Source organism: Sebastes fasciatus, chromosome 7, assembly GCF_043250625.1.
Source record: "Sebastes fasciatus isolate fSebFas1 chromosome 7, fSebFas1.pri, whole genome shotgun sequence".
Taxonomy (NCBI): domain Eukaryota; kingdom Metazoa; phylum Chordata; class Actinopteri; order Perciformes; family Sebastidae; genus Sebastes; species Sebastes fasciatus.
The window spans coordinates 31,785,604-31,806,930 of record NC_133801.1 but is presented as its reverse complement, the minus strand read 5'-3'; the positions used below and the strand labels follow the sequence as shown (position 1 = coordinate 31,806,930).

Sequence of the window (21,327 nt, the reverse complement as noted above, 5' to 3'; positions counted from 1 at the left end):
AGTTAGCTGGAGTCTCATTAGACTATTACTCATTTTGGCAATAAAGTCCTTCAAACTTTAAAAAAAATTCTGACATCTTTTCCTAGATGTCACTTATGGTTCACAGTTCAAACAAGCAAAGTGGTGACACCCCTTTTAGGACAGGTTTATCTTAATAGTCAGTCCTTGCAGGAGCCTATAGGGTCATTACCTGGTCTGACTGCCTGCAACACTACTTAAACTAGTGGCAATCAGTCAACCACTCTCCCTCTTCTCTATCTTGGGTTTGGTTTGGTTTGGTTTGTTTGCCACATCAGACAGCATCATCACATTGTCCACTCCACCAATGTTGCATACAACATCCCTACATGTTTTCACTTTAGCTTAGGCCATTTTTAAAATAGAACTGACATCTTATCTCCTCCTTTTTGTCCGTCCTCAGGTTGTGCAGCCAAAAGTGCGCTTTTAACCAATCTACAACATGTAATGAGTGAGTTGTGTTTTAAAGTGATAATATGCCGGGCTAATTAGAGCCATTTGGTCCAGCTGCATGATAACCCATGACCAGCTTTCACGATGCATACATAATGTATGTAAAAAAGTCCAATTATAACATATTCTCTCACTGTACTGCTGGATAGCATTGCTGGCATAATTGTATTGATAATGCACAATCCAGATTGCTTTGCAGATGTCTCGTGATCATTGTGGTGAGATAATAGCTGCAGTGATGATAATAGTGACCATAAGGCCTGTAAGTGAGAGGAAATGTATCTTATCATATCCTGCATCCTCTCAGACACATACAGTATTTGCCAAAATCACACAGAAGCACACACATTTCTCCAGAGCCCAACTCGAAGAAAAGGAGAAAATACTGAATGTGTTGGTGCTGGAAACAAAACAAAAGCAGCATAGATACAATGTCTCAAATCAAAATGTATGAGCAAAAATCCTAAATTTTGACATTGTATTATCTTAAGTTTAAATAATAGTTGAATATGGCCATCTAAATTGTAATGAAATTTGTCGCTAGATATTGGTCTAATGAGTTTTTATTTGTCAAACTTGTGAGACTGCACTCAATGGAGTAAAAATGCTTCTCCTGTGCTTTTTTTAGCCTTAGAAAACTGCTCTTTCAATGAGATCACAACAAAATTGCAAACTACAAACATGAAACCATGATTTGTTCAAAGTGTCATGGACAAATGTTTGCCTGTTATTTCCCTGTTATTTTTGCCTCTGGATGTGGAAGAAAGAGATGGCTTGGAAGGAGGTTTCTTAGCAACTGTGCATGCTCACGCCAGCTAAAGACTGATAAACATCTTACAGCAACATCTTACATGGCTGCTTTCCCTACTACGGTAATTGACCTTTGAGAGCTCAATGGGAAAATATATTGGGGATATAAAAATAAATAAAGTTAGTTTCATATCTTCCAAGATCTGTAGCAGACACAGGCGCTGTTTATCAGGGCTAGTTTTGTAAGTCTTGTGAACATTTATTAAATAAGCACAAACAGTCCTTGCAGTGCAAAGATATTAGATGGAGAAAGACTGGATACAGAACAGTTAGAGTCTGGGGATGTTGGATTCCTGGAAAACCCTTAAGGCTGCACAGTGAAAAAGATGTGAGGGTGGGAATATGGGAATGAATTGATCCAATTATGTGCTTTACATGTCTACTGCTGCTTTATTGCCTTACAATCTATCTGTTACATTACTGAAGGGCACATGCATGTTTCAGTCTCAGTAAAGCATGTTCTAATGACAGTCAGTAGGGTCATTGTGTGCTTTTTATAGCCCCTATATGCAACAATGATGTTTATGTCTTCCTTGTGGTTTCCAACAAACATCACATGATATTTTCAACAATGTATAAGTCTTTATAGTTTACACACTAAGCATAGTCTCTTCCATAGATAGTGTCATATTTTTAGACAAAGCTGTCACTCCATATTTTCTAAAGCACTCCAGATCATTACACTTTATTGGACTTGGGGTTTCATTGATTCTCTCTATTGAGCCATGTGCTTGTACTGTGGGATAAATGCAGTGTCTCGCATCCTAACTGTCTTCTGTGTTCATAGGCCTCTGTCCGTTCTCATGCAATTCTGGTCAGGCTGCATATTCAAGTAGTCCAAGGCGCTTGTCCAAACTGAAACATAGTTTTCATTCTCTCGGTGTCCCCAGTCCCTGGAGAGAACAATTATCATAAATTCTCTAATAGTGGCCGGGTCCTTCATTTACCTCAACTGCAGAAGGTACCAGGCATTATTACAAAAAGGCATATATTAGAAACAGTATATTAAGGATGCCACCCCATTAGATAATTTCACACACGACAAAAGATCTGTCGCACACCAGAGTCTTTAAAACAACAGGTGGATATTATGAAGGCAATATTCAAGGATAGAGGATATTAACAACTAAACACAGCATTAAATTAAGTATTTGCAGATTCAAGAGTGGACAAAGCCCCGTCCAAGTCTTCCATAGTTTGTGTCCACAGATACTCAATCAGGGCAAAGCAAATCCAGGGCACAATTTCCTTTAAACTGGTTTTAAACTTTCGTGCACACCACCATATAACATGCACATATTTTCCTTTGTGGGCATGTGTTTTGGTGTAGGACCTATTCATATTTTGTATATTCAAATGGATGAATCTAAAGTTATATGACAGGCATTTGTATACTGTGTACTTGGTTTATATATAGGCCTATATATACACCATTAACTTAAAAATGTTTTGTTTTTCAATAATGTCAAAGGGATTTTGAATGTGTGTCAACCTATGGATGTTGTATGTTTCTGGTGGTTGAGGGAGTCTTGGTTGGTTCTTTTGTGCGTGATCATGGACAGCCTCCAACACAAGTATGGATTATCATGCAATTATGGACTGTAAGCTCACTTTATGATTGTTGATATGTCTTGAGAAAGGTCCTTGTAACTGAAACATTGATTCTTTTTGAATAAATCAATGCAGAGGTGATTAGGTGTGTGCGAGAACTGACTATTTTCTTTGGAATTGGATATTCAGGGGAAATGTTTCCCTGCACCACGAATGCAGACAAGTGGTGTGTGTATGTTGCCCTCTACTCATCATATATTAGAGACAGACCTCTTTATTTCTAATTCCCTCTGTTTGTTTGCTCATATGTAGTAGGCTGAAACCTCTTTGTTTTCAGATCTGCTCCCACTTTCCGTGTTAAAAATATGTTACAGTATCTCTTCATTCCTAATAAGACTTTATTGTGAAAGATTTGCAGGACCGAGTGTGGAAAATTCTGTGATTTGCAACTCTTGCCATCTTGTGGCACTGTTACTACAAATACAGTTTGGCTACATCAACACAAGTGTGCACATGTGACGGATGGAATAATGTGCATTACCAGCAAGCCAGCTCAAGTACACTATAGGCTAGTGGGGCAACATGTAATGGCCTATATATTTAGTATTTTCATATTCTGATATTTGAGAACATTCTGTTTATATCCTATTTTAATGGTTCTAATGTTTACTGTCAGTTGCAGTAGTTATAGTGCAGTATTTTCACATGTCTTACATTCATAAAGTCCTCCTAACACCAGCTGTGGTAAGGCCTAGTAGTTACCAGGGGGCTCCAGCAGGGGGAGCATAGAGTTGTTGCCCTGTTGTCCTTTAAGGGACATCTGGCTTCATCCCTCCGGGTCATTGATCACCTAATTGAGGAACCTTGGTGTCAGTACATCTCTCATTCAAGTGCTCTCCTGTTCAGGTAGGAAGGAATCCCTCATATTAATGTTTATTTGAGTGTTCTGTAAACATACAGTATGTAGGCCTACTTAAGTTTGGGTTGTTTCATAAGATAAGGCGGTTATTTTTATGACAACGTGATTAAACTAGCTAGCATTACTGCCTACAAACCTATAGTCTTGCATAGCCAGAGCTATCTCTACAGGGCGGTGTTAGTGCTACCTAATACTGTCAACCCCAGCTCCATTGTGGGGACATGTACAGCTCACCTGTAGTCTAGGCCTGTATCTCACCTGTACAGCTCACCTTTAGTCTAGGCCTGTATCTCACCTGTACAGCTCACCAGGCCTGTATCTCACCTGTACAGCTCACCTTTAGTCTAGGCCTGTATCTCACCTGTACAGCTCACCTGTACAGCTCACCTGTAGTCTAGGCCTCTATCTCACCTGTACAGCTCACCTGTAGTCTAGGCCTGTATCTGTACAGCTCACCTGTACAGCTCACCTGGAGCCTACAGCTCTTGCCACCACTACCTCATTAAAAGATGAACAAAATAAATTGAACCCAACCAAACTTATCTAAAATAATTTGTCCTGAGCCCATTTAAATTAGGAAAACACACATTTGTGGAAATGTCGCACAATAATGTTTGTCACGTGATGCATAAATCTTATAAACTATAGAATATGTTGCTGTATTGCATGCATTTCCTGAGGTTATGGATAGGCTATTTAGTCAGTGTGATGCTGCAGTGACATTCACTTAGCTCAACAAGCAGAAATTTGCCAAATTAATTTTTTTTTAAACATATCTTATATCATATTATATTTTACCCTGCCTAAGGGGTATTAAAGATACTTTAACAAGCTGTTAAGCTGTTTTTGTTGATCAGCAGGCTACCAGTGTCAAAAATAAATGAATAAATAAATACTTAGGCTATCATTTGAATTTAAATATGCCCACAAACCATACAGTTTGCTTTAGCTTACACAATCTGAAAAGAAAACAAATCAACAGTGATATAAGCATTTCTTTACTGCCATGCCTTATTAACAAAACGCCACACTGTTCTTGGAAATAACTGTCCTGACAATATTAATACAGAGTAATGGCATTACTTTTACATGAAAATAAAGAGTGGGCAACTGGTTTCCTTTATGGGAAGCTGTCCCTAAACCAGTACACTGTGATACAACAATCCTCAGGGTTTTGGGGCGGTGATGGCTGGAGATGCGTCTTCAGCCGAGGAGCGCTCAGTTTGTGCGAGAGGAGACAGAATGTCATCTCTTGTTTCCACCTGATCCGACGCGTGTGTTGTTCAGAGACGTGCGGGGGAACCAGGGCACTCATATTTCCTTGATGCCCTACAGACGAGAGAGAGAGAGAGAGAGAGAGAGAGAGAGAGAGAGAGAGAGAGAGAGAGAGAGAGAGAGAGAGAGAGAGAGTGAAAGGGCTGGGCAGGGGATATCATGACATGCCAGTAAGAAGTTACAGTGTCTCCAGAGGAGACTTTAGTGATAAGATGAGGATTCGACCGGGCAAGTTTTCTCTCTGACAGCTGCATCCTCTGGATCTCCGTCGCTTTACTCCGCTTACAGAGTAAATCACAACTGGAAAGCAACAGGAGGAAGGTAGGTTAAAGTTTCATTGTTTCTTTTGCGCGTGATTTATTTTGGCGTCGATTTGTTATAAGTGATTACGCACGATTACGCACGAATAAATATGTTTAATCATGTTTCAGATTATGTTGATGTAACTGGAAGATTGTTTTCAGTTTAACAGTAATGTGTTTTAACGATTATTTGAATGAAAAACACAAATCGACCTACTTTTTTAGCCAAATATGTCATTATAAACTAATTCTGAAATAAAAATGCATTTGTCTTGTTGAAATGTGTACTTTTATTGCATTGTTCCAATGGTTATAAAAGGGACAGTTTATTCTTTTCCCACTGTGTGAAACGTCAAAGCTAACACTGAAACTTGATTTCATATTTTCCCCTGTCTTATTATTTCTCATCCATTCTCAGTTGAGACTTGTAGCAGCAATGTCACAGCTGTATTACAAGAAGACTGACAACTCGTCATACAGGGACCGCATCCCCCTGCGGATCGTGCGGGCCGAGTCGGAGCTGTCTGCCTTGGAGAGGGGCTACCTGGGGGCTGTTGAGAAGGGGGACTATGCCAGTGTGAAACAAGCCCTGGAGGAGGCTGAGATCTACTTCAGGATCAACATCAACTGCATCGACCCCCTGGGGCGCACGGCTCTGCTCATCGCCATCGAAAATGAGAACCTGGAGATCATTGAGCTGCTGCTCAGCTTTAATGTGTATGTGGGTGATGCCCTGCTACATGCCATCCGTAAAGAAGTGGTGGGGGCCGTGGAGCTGCTGCTCAACCACAAGAAGCCACGTGGAGAAAAACAGGTACTGATGATAACATCCCTTGTACACTTTACATCCCCACAATGTTTTTCTTGTAGTTAAAGTTCATTGCTAACTTTTCTGGCCTCAGTCAGTAAGTCATTTTTTTTGTGTTTTGTGTCACTTTTCCTGAGCCCCTTTGCTTCTGCAACAGAATTTGAACCAACCTGCCCACACAATTATGCCTCATGTGTCGAGGTACAGCAGTGACATCACTGGACATTTAGGTTAAGTTAGGGCTGAGGATTCATGGCGCTTCGCTGTCAATTTCAGTTAGGCTTATAAAGTGGTTTCCATTATGTGATATTGTTTTTGAAAACATCCGACTTGTACAGTCTGTTTGAATTGCAAATGCACGTATGTCCACACCTGTACAGAAAAAAAGTAGTCAATGGGTACAAGTACAGTATATGTTGCCTTTTAATCTGCTTCGATGAGAAAAATTATTAGTTGTTCTGTTTAGCAACTAGTGAAACATGGCAGATTTATCAGACTGTTAATCAGTCAGTCAAAATTGGGTTATTTCTTTCATCTTCCATGAATCAATTCAGCCCTTACAGCAACATTTCTTGAACTAACCAAAGCATTTTTTTTACAGAATATAGTACATTACGCCACAGTACAGTTTTTTTTTAGTTTTTTTTATATAGTTTTAAAATGATGTCCCCCACCACCAGCTGCTCATATTTGTTCATGTGATTGTGATAGCATCCCTGTGATACACTGAAAATCGGTCCAGACTCCACCCTGCTCTCCTGGACTAGTCTCCAGCACTCCACAACCCTGAAGTGCATGACCAGCTTACAAAATAGATTTTGAGATTCTGGTAACATGCCTGCCTCTCATTAACACTAGCACTAGCTGGACAGCACATTATAAACTAGGATGGCACAATATAACCATCAAGGTTAATGGTATGTCTGATTGAATTAAATGACTTCAGCGGTGAGAGGTTTTCAGTCATTTTATTATTTAGTCTAAAGAACTGATGGAGATAAAGTAAAGAAATAAGGACGTGCTTTCCTCTGTACTTAGTTTCAGAGATGGCTGTGTTTATTTTAGGAATCCAACTCTTATTTTCTGCTTAGAAGTTGCAGCACTGATGCTCTCTGATGTGCTGCTGTGGCTCTTTTTGCCATAGCTTTTACAAGAAAATGTCATTCTATACTGTTTGGGTTCCGTTCAACTTCTTGACATCTTTGTAAATATGTTTTTCGACGCTGCTTGGTCTCCCTATAATGGACTTATGTGAAGAGGAGGAAAAAGAAAAAAGGGTGTTGTTGCTTCCAACCAGGAAGATATTTTGAGGCCAGCTGAACCACAAGCCATTAGCTGTGTGCTTGCTGTTAGACACGATTGTTAGACCCAAGACTGATGAAATTAGATCCATCCAAACAGTTGTCTCAGTTCCTGTGAGGGGTTTAAAAAGCAGCGTGAACTATCTGATGAAATAATTAGGGATTTCAAAGTTAATGCGATAACGCATTAACACAAATTCGTTTTAACGCCACTAATTTCTTTGACGCATTAACAACTTGCGATTTTTGGGTTGTAGCCGGCTCAGTTTTAAAGCTAGAGTGAAGATACTGGTATCATATGAAACTAGAACCTAAGGAATCCATTGGTACCAACCCTGTCAGCAAGGAGGCTAAATAACACTCCAAACTTGGCAAGGCCATTTTCAAAGGGGTCCCTTGACCTTTGACCTCAAGATATATAAATGAAAATGGGTTCTATGGGTACCCACGAGGCTCCCCTTTACAGACATGCCCACTTTATGATAATCACATCCAGTTTGGGCAAGTCATAGTCAAGTCAGCACACTGACACACTGACAGCTGTTGTTGCCTGTTGGGCTGCAGTTTGCCATGTTATGATTTGAGCATATTTTCTTTTATGCTAAATGCAGTACCTGTGAGGGTTTCTGGACAATATTTGTCATTGTTTTGTATTGATTGATTGATTTCTAATAATAAATATATATAATATATATATATATATATATATACACATTTGCATAAAGCAGCATATTTGTCCACTCCCACGTTGATAAGAGTATTAAATACTTGACAAATCTCCCTTTAAGGTACATTTTGAACAGATAAAAAATGTGTGATTAATTTGCAATGAATTGCAATTAACTATGTACAATCATGTGATTAATCGCGATTAAATATTTTAATCGTTTGACAGCCCTGAAAATAATACTATACTGTAAAGTGATTCTGTTTCATGTCATCTTCATTTGTGTGTTCCTCTCTTGTCTTCCTGAAAAGGTCCCACCAATTCTACTGGACAAACAGTTCTCAGACTTCACCCCAGACATCACTCCAATCATCCTGGCAGCCCACACCAACAACTACGAGATCATCAAACTGCTGGTGCAGCGAGGTGTTTCCATACCTCAGCCACATGCTGTGCGATGCAACTGTGTGGAGTGCGTGTCCAGTTCAGACGTGGACAGCCTACGTAACTCGCGCTCTCGCCTTAACATCTACAAGGCCCTCTCCAGCCCGTCTCTCATCGCCGTCTCCAGCGAGGATCCGTTCCTCACGGCTTTTCAGCTCAGCTGGGAGCTGAGGGAGCTCAGCACAGTGGAGAATGAGTTCAAGTCAGAGTACGAGGAGCTGTCCCATATTTGTAAACAATTTGCAAAGTCCCTCTTGGACCAGACCCGGAGCTCTAGGGAGTTGGAAATAATCCTCAACTACCGCGATGACATCAACCCTCTGCTGGATGACACCACTAATGATCTGGCCCGACTGAAGCTGGCTATCAAATATTGCCAGAAAGAGGTAAGCTGTTTGTTGATTATGATATTTGTCACACTACTGCTGCTGCCTACAGCAGCACAATAACTATTGTCTTGGTAACACTGGTACACATACAGACATACTGAGAACTGACAGGGTTTTACAGTACAGTATCATGACAACAAGGAATACATATTACATTATTTGAACAACATGGACTGGGTAACAAGAACGGTTCCAAGATGAGTTGTAAATGGCCTGAGATGGGTGGAGATGTCCTCAGGGAGTTTAGAAAACACATAATTGCCAGGCTGGCTCTTAGCGATGCATTACAGTAGCACTCTCAGACAGTCCCGTGACAATTGGATAATTGGGGGATAATGATGGAATAAGTGATGGCCATTTCCCCGAAATACAAACTCATAATATTTTAATTAGGGAGGGAACCTTTTACTGTCTTTTAAAATCTTCTTTGGAGTATGTATCCCCTGGATGCAATGCCAACTTTCTGTCATTTGTTGCGAAGTAGAGCCACTAAAAAATTACACATTGTGATTACACAGTAGCAGTAACAGAATGAGATTTGTCAAAAGTGTTTTCTGTGAATCAAAATAATTTAAGCATTACTTATGAAGTTGGTTTTATCTGTAAATGTATATACTTTGCATATGGGCTGTCAATCGATTCAAATATTTAATCACGATTAATCGCATGATTGTCCATAATTAATTGCAAATTAATCACATTTTTTATCTGTTCAAAATATACCTTGAAGAGAGATTTGTCGAGTATTTAATACTCAACATGGGAGTGGGCAGATATGCTTGCTTTATTTTTGTCCAGAAACCCTCACAGGTACTGCATTCAGCATAAAAAATATGCTCAAATCATAACATGGCAAACTCAAGCTCAAAACTCAAAATTTAGTGGACGTTTGGAGTGATATTTAACCTCCTTCACAACAAGCTAGTATGACATGGTTGGCACCAATGGATTCCTTAGGTTTTGGTTTCATATGATAGCAGCATCTTCACTCTAGCTTTAAAACTGAGCCGGCTACAACCTACAAATCTCAAGTTGCATCAATGCGTTAAGGAAATTTGTGGCATTAAAACAAATTTGTATTGACGTGTTTTTATCATGTTAACTTTGACAGCCCTCCTTTGCATGGATCTGTGCTGTTACCACAGCAACAGGTGATAACGATGGAAGCTGGTAAAAAAGAAGCTTTCTCTTTATAGTGGGAGGTCAGGAAATGTGGCATTATAAACTTTTACTGCATGTGCACACGTAAAAGAAAGCTCAGGCTTGTTTTGTTGTTTCCTGCATAACCGGCTAAATCTAAATTATAGACTGAGTTTCAGTGGGTGTCTCTTATTTATCCACTCATTAAAGAGACTACGTGGAGCTTTGGGGTCTTGTTTGTATACAGCACATGTGTAGTATTTGCAGATCGAGTTAAAAGCTCATATACCATCTGTGCACTGCTCATCTTCTACATTTAAAAGTTGAGAAGAGTCTCTCCACGCAGTGCTTTTCTTCTGTATTTGATGAGACAGTTGGCAATGTGAGAATGAAAGATCAGTGTGATTGTTAGCAGCCCCATGTGACACAACTGTTTTCCGTGGCTAAAGGTTTTACAGCTGAACTTCGAGGGCTCAGCGGCTATTTGTTTTATCACAGATGGGTGTTTTTAACAAGATTTCTTTGGTCGATTTCAGACTACATTTTACGTTGACCATCTACTACACTACACTCCTACCACTACCAGTAATAATACTAATACTTATAGCAATAGTAATGATAATGATCACAGGTTTATCTGCAATGAGATTTGACTTTCTTCAGACCTGAATGCTTTAAGACTCAACTTGAGCAACTCGAGCTCTGGAAACAAATGTTATCAGTTCTGAACCAGTAAAATCCTGGAGCAATAATAAATATGCCAACTTCATCTTGTGTATTTAAGTATCTGGCCTGTGTAACCTGGAGAAAGGCTGATTCAAGACAAATCAATAAACTTGATAAAACAAAGAGCTTTATGGTTTTTCCCCCTGTTAGTGCTCATGTTCTGAGGATCGGTAATACTGGCCTCACTATTATTTATGTGCTTGCTGGTATATGTAGTTCATGCGTTTAGAGGATCAGTTGTTTTTAATGTCTTGCAAAATAGTGAAGATAATTACGATTATTCATGCTTTATATACACAGTATGATCAGTTGGAAACAGTGGATTTGCTATTGTAAAGTTTGACAACTTTATTAACTTTAGACTTGACATTTAGACTTGCCCTCAAAGAGGTCAAACTTTTTAAGTTACATTAGATATCCGAGTGAGTTAGTAGTTAGTAGTTAGTTTTCATTTCAAGATGGGATATTGAGGGTGTTGACCACTCCTTGGAGCAATTGGAAGACGTGTCATCACGAAAGGCCATTACGGGGCTTTGTGCACCAGATGCCCCCCAAAAGTTTCTTCAGCCAAAACGTGTTAAGCAAGGCTGCAAACAGCAGGAAGTAAGAAAACTCATATAGGAGTGTCTATTGTTTGTCCTGCCCTTCCCTAACTGCACAGAGGTGGCCAGTGAGCAGTTGTTGTGTACTGACAGTATAGTAGGTTATGTGTATAAGGTACATAGAATACCCTTGTCAATTTGTCCATTGATGCTAACAACCAGACAAATAACACAATCTTGAGCTGGGTTATTTTAGACTTCTCCAAAAAAAGCACAAAGTGGTTACAGAGTGGACTGGTGACACAGATCACTCTCGCACTTACAGTACTGGTACAAACTTCCTTTGCTGTATTCAGTAAAGATGTTTCATTCTGTTCCCCTGCTACACTCTGCACTCTTTTACTAATTTTTTCTTGGACCTGTAATGGTAAAATGACGATAAAACGATATGGACAGTACATTGTGGCAGATTAAAAACTATGTGGACTATTTGCTTTTATTTTCTGAACAGAACTTAAAGGGAGAGTTGACGATGTTATCCAGTATACACTATTTGTTATATTGGTTGAAATGGTCTTTACACCCCGACAGTGATCCGTTACTTATGAACTCTGAAAAAGGACCGGAAAAGAGACGTCATCTGTAGCTGCTGTAATCCTGTAAAAATGTCTACCAATCACTGCCTCGCGGTCCGCTTGGAAAGAACCAATCAGATACCTCTCTGCCTCCCTGCTCGTACTCTGACCTTGACGTGCACCAGTCTGAACTCAAAGCGCGTCGCCGCCACAAATTTAGGTCAAATTTATTTCCATTTAGAGAATGGAAGAGAAAACTCAGCCCTGCAGTAGCAATGCCGCAGTTATTTGTCATGAGGTAGCGTTGTTGAGTTGAGGTCCTCTGTCTGCTCTGTGTCTGTGTAGTAGTTACGATGCAGCGGTGCTCGTGCATGTGTGTGTGTGGGGTGGGGTGGGTGGGGGCGTTGCCTTGGAAGGAGCCCGAGGGGAGGGGGGTTTAGACGGAGCTCCTGAGGCTATGTTACTTTCAAATTATGCTAGCTTTCAAACATTGTCGACCCTATCTTTAATCATTAGGTTGTTATTGATCAAGTTTCATCATAGTAAAACTTCAAGTGGAATTACAAATCCACGGTTAAGTTCACATCTTAAACTCCCAAAAGTCTCATTCAATTAATAACAATCACATATTGCCACATGACCAGAGAACTCTCGGTTCATTGCTGTTCATACAAGCTGCTGCTGTGTAGAATAACACCCGATGATGGCTTGTTATTTTATAATTTAATAAGTTCAAAACATAGTCAAGATTTTTATAAAAAGTCTAATTGCTTTAAAAATAGTGCTGTTATCTACAATATGCGTGCAAGGAAACATAAACTGACAGTTGCTAATACCAAAAATGTCAGAATAGTATAGTATAAATTGTATTTTCTGTGGAACTGATTTAGTTAATGTTCAAATAAACTGACTAAATGTTATTAATTAGCTTAATTAATAGGCACAATGCAGTATGCCATCACTATGATGTGCCTTAGGACAGATTAATACTTGTTTTTGAAGGGATGAGTGGTGTGACATGACGGGGGGATTTTCACCTTCCAAAAATGTTCTCAGACAAAATCTGGTCCTGCCAGATGCCACCTTTTGCCTCCAGTCATGTTATGGCAAGTCAACATCTCACAAGGACGGATAGGAGACATTAAAGATGTCAGATTGTGCATTGATAGACGACCTCATCACCCACAGTGTAATGCTATATAGTAACATGATGGGGATCCATTTGGCTGTAACTTGGTTAAGCTGAAATTAACTTCAATCACCATCTGCAGATGTCCATCAGATGTTTATCTGATCTCACAGTCAATTGCTTCTTAACGGAGGATTCAGAAATGTTTCCCACTTGAAACTTTTGTCTTGCATGCTTGCAAGATAAAAGTCTGTTTTTCATTTTGTATCTCACGACTCACATGTGGTGTTTTTACGACTCTTGTGACTGGATTTTAGATAAATCGGGCTAAGAATAATATAGACAGCATACATAGTAAGCAGTTGTTTTGCTGCACATTAGTTATTCAGTGTCTCTCTCTCTGTCTGTCCAATAAGGTGAAGAAAGTTGAAGCATGGTTTTTCCCTAAATGTTGCCCTTGCTGTGGGTTATCAGCAGGAGGTAGCTTGTCCGTTTTTGTCATTTTAACATCATACCTGGTAGAGGTTGAGACTGCTGGAAAAAGCAATCTATGTTACATCTGTGTAAAGGAGAGTTTCTTTGGTCCAGGCTTTTCCTAAATGTCTTCTGGTACTCCCTGTACAAATTACCAGTGTATATAAGACAAATGCTATGTGCAGACATGTGGCGTACCTGAGGAGAGCTGTTGTTTCTGATTAGCAACTGAAAATCCATTTTACATGTGTTTGTTTACTGTCCTCCGTTGGAGGGGTTCCTGAAGGATGGTTTTAGAGCAGGGGTTCTCAAACTTATTACTCAAAGGTCCGAATCTGAATTTCATTCAAGGTCAGAGGTTCGGAACGATTGGCAATAACGTAATAACATCATAACGTATTCAAAACATAAGCAGTGATGGGTAACATTAGAATTTTATTCATACCAGCCTACTACTCTTATCGGTTCTTTTTCATCACTAAATAATTACCTTTTAATTTATTATTCTAAAAAAGAATAAATTCAGAACAGGATTAGAATTTATTTATATTTTAAATGTAACCAAATGTTGTTTCTTGAGCAGCAACAGTGATGTTTACAACAGCAATGTCACTATTTAAACTCAATATCTCACTGCAAACAATCTAAAATGTCAATACTACGGTCTTTAATAATTTAGCATCGCTGCCTGTTTAATACCGGGTTTCGTACCCATCCCTACGAGGTATGGGCTGGGTCCAGATTGACTTGCCGTTCGGTCTGGATGCGAACCTTGGTCCAGACTTTGAGAAGCCTGTTTCAGTGACTTCAGGAAGGTTCTACATGTTGGGTTTGGTATACAAAAATTGAGGAAGTTGGGGCATGTCCTATTGAACCTCCTGTATGGGACAAGCTTGGTATTTTGAGGAAGAATCAGATCTGAGGTGTTTATACCACTGGTCTAGTGGCAGTTTAGACTTCATAAAGCAAACATGGGGCTACGGATATGATCGGTGTAATCAACATTACTATATCTTGTCAAAAATATAAAAAAAAATATATATATATATATAGCCACTTTTTCTTAACATACTTGTTTTTTTAAATAAACATTTAAGCATTGGAGGAAGCAATTTCAGCTGTTTTGTTTTTGTGGTTTCAGAAACCAAAATCAACAGAAGACGTTGCATATGTATTGTTAAAAAAAAAAGGTTTTTACATGCATTTCTTTAAACATGCATATTTAAATTACAACAATGTAAATGCTAGTGAGGTTTTACTTCATATATTTCAGTTTTATAAAGAAAATGGTGTATACGGAGATCGTTATAGCCGAGATAATCGTAATAATTCAAGTTTTACATGCCAACATGGGGCATTAGAGTGATACTATGTAGGGCAGTGAGCGTCGTGACACTGACATTTTGAGTACAGCATTTAATGTCTTGAATAATTGTTTTTTGTTTAATGTATAATTTTGTTTCTGTGTACTGCCTGCAGGCCATGGATGGAGGTAGTTTAAGCTTATTGGCCTTTGTTCTGATTTGTCTATAATTGTCTGCATGGATTTCTCAGACAAGGAGGTAGTTTCATTTTAGTTAACATGTTTTTTGTTTTTTTGTCTCTCCCTGTCTCTCAGTTTGTTGCTCAGCCCAACTGTCAGCAGCTGCTGGCGTCTAAGTGGTATGATGAGTTCCCAGGCTGGAGGAGGCGTCACTGGGCAGGAAAACTCATCACATGCATCTTCATTGGCCTCCTCTTCCCACTGTTATCCATCTTCTACCTGATCTCTCCAAAGAACCGCTATGGTTTATTCATCCGTAAGCCCTTCATCAAGTTCATCTGTCACACTGCTTCCTACCTGACCTTCCTCTTCCTGCTCTTCTTGGCCTCGCAGCATATAGCATCTGCACAACCGCGCCTTCAAGGCCCAGCACCCACCACTGTGGAGTGGATGATCCTGCCCTGGGTGCTTGGTAACAACAAACGCACACACAAACACACTAACAGACTGCTGTTCATCATCATGATATCGTGCACTGTTGTACATCTGTACACTGTAGTCACACACATTTGGAAAAAGTCTAAATAAAGTGCTAACATCTATTTGTCACATATTTGTTTTTCCTGTGGAACTACTTGAGTGATGGTGTTACAGTGAAAAACAACATATTTGTTCATCTCTCCAGGCTTTATATGGACTGAGATCAAACAGATGTGGGATAGTGGTTTCGAAGACTACATGGATGACTGGTGGAACTTAATGGACTTCATAATGAACTCCTTGTATCTTGCAACCATTTCTCTTAAGATTGTCGCCTATTCAAAGGTACTGTACATCTTAGAGTCAAGATATGTTTACTAATTATTAGTAATGGAATAATTTATATTATTTTAACAGATTATTGTCGCACACATTATAACATTTTATATACTATACTATACTATACTAGTATTTGTTAATGATTATGAAAACATCTACAAATATTACATAGGTAGATGGACGAGATATTTGTAACACTTTGTTAATGGTTAATAATCGGTTTGTAAACCGTCTATAAACATTATTTGAATGGTTATTATAAAGTTGCAACTGGTGATTATAATACCTTGTTAAATGGTTAATAAATACTTTATAAAGTATCTATTAACATTATTTTGATAGATAGTTAATACTGTGTCAATGGTTAATAATTGGTGTCTGGTCCATCTATCTATGTAATTTGTATACAAACAATTTCTTAAAGGTTTATAAATCATTTGGTAATCACTAACAAATACTTAATATAGTACATCAAATGTTAAAATGCTTTCAACAATAAACTGATAAAAGTTTTCTAATGTAATCAGAATGTAATTGTTATTGTCTCCTATCAGCTATGATACAATATATAATTTCTAAAATAATTATTTCATATTACACAAACAAATGATAAAATTACAGAAATTATAGCTTTACTAATAATTAGTCATATTTATTAATTATCATTTCATTGTAAACAGTAAAATAATGATTATCTAAGTTTAATTAACTATCAATTTACCATTTATAAATGATGGTTATTATAAAGTGTTACCAAGTATTCTTATCTACACAGTTTATGAAAGACTGCAGCTTTTTTACCTAATTGAAAAAAATTTTATGCCAATTTTTTTACTTTGCTGCAGTCTCAATCATGATTTACTTTTAAGAGGAAAATGAAAATAAATGGTATCACTGTATTTTCCTGTACTTTTCAGTAGAACATTCAACATGTGTGCTGGAAAACTTGAAACATTGCAGCATCTATATTTGATGGTAGTCTATGCATTTATTGCTCTCCCTCTTTTCTCTTTTACAGTACAGAGGGGAGAAACCCAGAGACGAATGGGAAATGTGGCACCCGACATTGGTTGCAGAGGCATTGTTTGCCATCGCCAACATCTTCAGCTCCTTGCGCCTCATCTGCCTTTTCACTGCCAACTCCCATCTGGGCCCCTTACAGATCTCACTGGGCCGCATGCTCCTGGACATCCTCAAGTTCCTCTTCATCTATTGTCTAGTTCTGTTAGCCTTTGCCAATGGCCTCAACCAGCTCTACTTTTATTATGAAACAGATATGGGCAATAATTGCACAGGTATTCGCTGTAATCAGCAAAACAATGCCTTCTCAACGTAAGTTGGAGTTCTTAAATAAATTGTCCCTGACAAATCTGCATTTTTAATAATTAATATGCTTGTTTTTCAGCGGCGCGTTGTGTGATGTATGGTTGTTTGCTTTTCAGGCTGTTCGAGACACTGCAGTCATTATTTTGGTCCGTATTTGGCCTGATTTCTCTCTATGTGACCAATGTGAAACCAGACCATGAATTCACCGAGTTCGTGGGCACTACCATGTTTGGCACGTACAACGTCATCTCCCTGGTAGTGCTTCTGAACATGCTAATTGCAATGATGAACAACTCCTACCAGCACATTGCTGTGAGTGCTGTAGCTTACCTATTTTAGAGTTTTACCATGCTAATTTGTCTTGTATTCCTTTGCGAATGTTTTTTAAAAATTGCTGTTTGTTTTTCTTTTCAGGATCATGCAGATATAGAGTGGAAATTTGCAAGAACAAAATTATGGATGAGCTATTTTGAAGAAGGGGGAACTTTGCCATCTCCATTCAATATAATACCCAGTCCAAAGTCGGTGTATTATTTAATTGGATGTATAAAGAAGCATTTGTTTAAGGGAACAAGCATAAAAAGGCTGGAAACCTTTGAAACTTTGGGGGTAAGGAGTTTTCAGAGATTTGCTCTGATCTGTATTGCCACCACTGCATTGCATACATTTTCAATGCCTGTCTGGTATTGTAGACTCAAAACGGGTGGCTTACCTGTTGTCTTCAGAAATGGATTAGTCACTAAGTTAATGTGTATCATAAGACCCTATCAACATATCACCCTACCATTGCAAACAGAAATAACATGTAGCTTTGTTAATGGACCTTTTTTTTCTTTTTATTGTAGAGACGTGCAGCCGATAATGTAAGATTAAACCATGAGTATCAGGTAGTAACTTGTATTCCATAATGCACTATAACATTTTGATATATTATTTTTGACTGAGGTCATTTTTGATGAAACTTTATATAAAAATGAATCTGTAGTTTTGCCTTAAAAAATTATGTGTATTTTTTAGGAGGTTTTGAGGAACCTTATGAAGCGGTATGTGGCCGCAATGATCAGAGATGCCAAGACAGAGGAAGGGCTGACAGAAGAGAATTTCAAGGTAGTATGTAGTCAATTACCCAAGTTTGTTTTTCATTACTGTGTTATCGCTGCTGTTGTTTAATCTCTGGTTCTCAATAATTGATAGGAGCTTAAGCAGGATATCTCCAGCTTCCGCTATGAAGTCCTGGGAATGATGAAGGGTAAACCTCAAGGTGGTGGTGCGGGTAAAGTTGCAAGCTCCACCTTGGCTTACCCTGGAAACCCATTCAAATATTCTCCCAAATTTCCTACTGATGAGACTCAACAGAAGATGAACATGTTTGACATTACCAACCTCGCCCTGCAGGGCAGAGCTGCTACCACCACCAGCTCTATGGGCTCCAACAGGCAAACCAATGGTTCAGTTGTTCCGTCCAGCCCAGGACAGACTCAGAAGGAGATATCCAAGAATGTCTCAGGTGCTGGGTCCCTCCAGAGACCAAGACTCGCCTCGCAGAAATGTGATGAAATACACTCAGAGGAAGACACGTTGGGATCTGGTGGACAAAACCAAGAACAACTTCAGACTGGTAAAGTAGTTGTGGAAGTCGTACAGAAAGTGGAGAAGATGATTCAGGAGATTGAACATTCTTGCAAAGAACACACTAAGGAAGTGAAAAATGGGCCAAAACAATATGAAAAATAATATGTGTCTGCAATTGAGAGATTTTAATTGTTTTAAAACATTTTTGGGTTGCAACTTTCATTCATTCGTCTACCAGTTGTAAACATTTTATCAAAATAATCTAATTATCTCATGGTAAAAAGTTAAATAATATATTCAGTTCAAATAATCGTGTATTCTGTAATATATACTGTACATATCACGGTATAATGATATTATGTTATTTCACATTATATTACATGTATTCAGCTCTGATTGATTGAAGCTATACAACAATACTGAGTGAGGATAGACCTATAAGTGCTAACTTGATGCTCAGGGAATTGTGAAGCAAGTTCGTAATTCATATTTTAACTTGAGCATTTGATTCCAAAGAGCCCTGACACCCTGCTGCCTACTCTACCCTCTTCCACTTTGAACTGTACTCTTACTGTGATATGCAAAAGTGTATTTTATATGTCTATAGAAAAAGTATTACTCCTCATATACTGACAGTATCCCATCCTCCTCTAAGAAAATGAATGCTGAGGTAAACACAAGTTTAGTTGTATTTAATAGCAGAACAAATTCTATATTGAATTTGGACAAATTATCCAGTTGATTAAAAGCAACGTAGAACCTAGCTAATTCAGCTTTGGGTTCGGCTTCTCTTTTACTCCACCATCACCTCCCTGACCTGTTTAGGGTGAGAGGGAATGTTTTACTCCTAATTCTTTTGTTGAAGCAGAAGAGGCACTAGTTGAGATTTGTTGCAATATGTATTCCTCAACCAGGTGCCGGTACACCATATCCTATAACTTTCAGGCATAAGGGTCCTCTTGTGATCTGTGTGTGCTGTTTTATTTCTTGTAATGTAATGAAATTACTCTGAATATAAATAAAAGACAATGCTAATTCAAAAAGCAATGTTAACTAACTTTTTTATTTACAGCACAACATGTTGCTCCCCCTTTCAACTTGCTGTACTCTTTCTCCGTTTCAGAATATGCATATTATAGAAGCAGAGTGGCACAACTTCACCTACAATACTTCCGAGGTGCATGGAGAAGGAAAAACTCCAGCAACACTTGTAGTATATAGAACATTACAATAACACACTTTTTTGTAAGACCAACGCGTTTCGGCTTGTGGACTTCCCCTGAATTGGCCTTTCTCTTGATCTGCTTCACCGCTGAAATCTTCTCTTTCATTTTGTTTACTAGAGAAAAGATTTCAGTAAATAGTTTGTTCCCCTTCTCTCTGGCTGTATATACAGTGGTCCCTCTAACGTTGTGCACTAGATGCACAGTTTACACAGACATCCTCTTCTGAGAGATTTTTATTCTTGTACTTTGTGACCTGTCAGAGGAGAAGCGTTACCCAAGGTTCTCTCTTGCAGAATTTGGTACATTATTCATATCCTGCCTATCAGGTGTAAACTGACGGCCTTTGATGAACTGTAAGTTAAATGTTACATCTGGAGATCTTCTCATAAACAGCGGGCTTGCCATATTTTTTGTATTTCATATCATAATTTCAGCTTGATCTTGCAACTAAGGATCAGAGATATAATGTAACTAGAGTAAGTCAATTTACTGAAGACCTGTTCTTAAGTATAATTTATTATTAAGTTCTCTGATGACACAGCCATACTCAGCCTGCTACACAGGGATAGCAGCCCACTGGACTATTTCTCTGAAATAGAGGAATTTGTGCACTGGTGTGACAACAACCATCTTGAGTTGAATGTGAGGAAGACAGAGGAGATGGTGTTTGACCCAAAGATGGTGGGTGACCTCAGGCCTGTGGTTATTAAAAATACTTCTATCCCACAGGTCTGTTCATACAGGTATTTAGGGGTCCACATCGACAACACTCTCAGCTGGAAGGTACATGTTGGAAACCTCTCCAAACTTCAACAGCGGATGTACTTTTTACGCAGACTCAGGTTCTATGTAGTGGAGCAGAAGATCATGTTACTTTTCTACTGGGCTGTCTTGGAAAGTATCATAAGATATGGCATCACGGCCTGGTACGGTAACCTGACTGTGCAGTTGAGGTCACAGATTTCTTGCCTGGTGCAGACTGCTATGAAGATTATGGGGGTCAAAAACCACCTTACCCTCCAGATGCTTTATGAGCAGTCTGTCATCAGACAGGCACAGAAAATGTTGTCAGACCCAACTCACATCTTACACCAGGAGTACCAACTTTTACCTTCCAGCAGGAGATATAGAGTCCCACGGTGCAGATTGAACCGTTACAAACATTCATTCCTGCCGATGTCTATTAAACTCCTCAACAACTCGTAACATAAAGCTATCATAAGGACAGTGCAATATGTTAAATAGGGACAGTGCAATATGTTAAATTGGGACAGTGCAATATGTTGCATATGTGTAATATTGGACTATTGTCTGTGCAATAGGGGCAAGACAGTAGACGGTGCAGTGCACTACCGGTGCAATACCTGCCATGGTGTGT

General features: G+C 38.9%; 1 protein-coding gene across 1 annotated transcript; it reads left to right on the top strand.

Annotated features, from left to right (window-relative positions):
• Window positions 1-4,792: 4,792 nt before the first annotated feature.
• On the top strand, window positions 4,793-19,706 carry trpc4b (transient receptor potential cation channel, subfamily C, member 4b). The gene is made up of 11 exons (XM_074640322.1): window positions 4,793-5,347; window positions 5,747-6,142; window positions 8,416-8,934; window positions 15,142-15,478; window positions 15,692-15,831; window positions 16,844-17,157; window positions 17,268-17,463; window positions 17,566-17,760; window positions 17,997-18,038; window positions 18,169-18,258; window positions 18,346-19,706. The coding sequence occupies exons 2-11, from the start codon at window positions 5,765-5,767 to the stop codon at window positions 18,883-18,885; spliced, it is 2,751 nt and encodes a 916-aa protein (XP_074496423.1). The 5' UTR covers window positions 4,793-5,347; window positions 5,747-5,764; the 3' UTR covers window positions 18,886-19,706.
• Window positions 19,707-21,327: the final 1,621 nt, after the last annotated feature.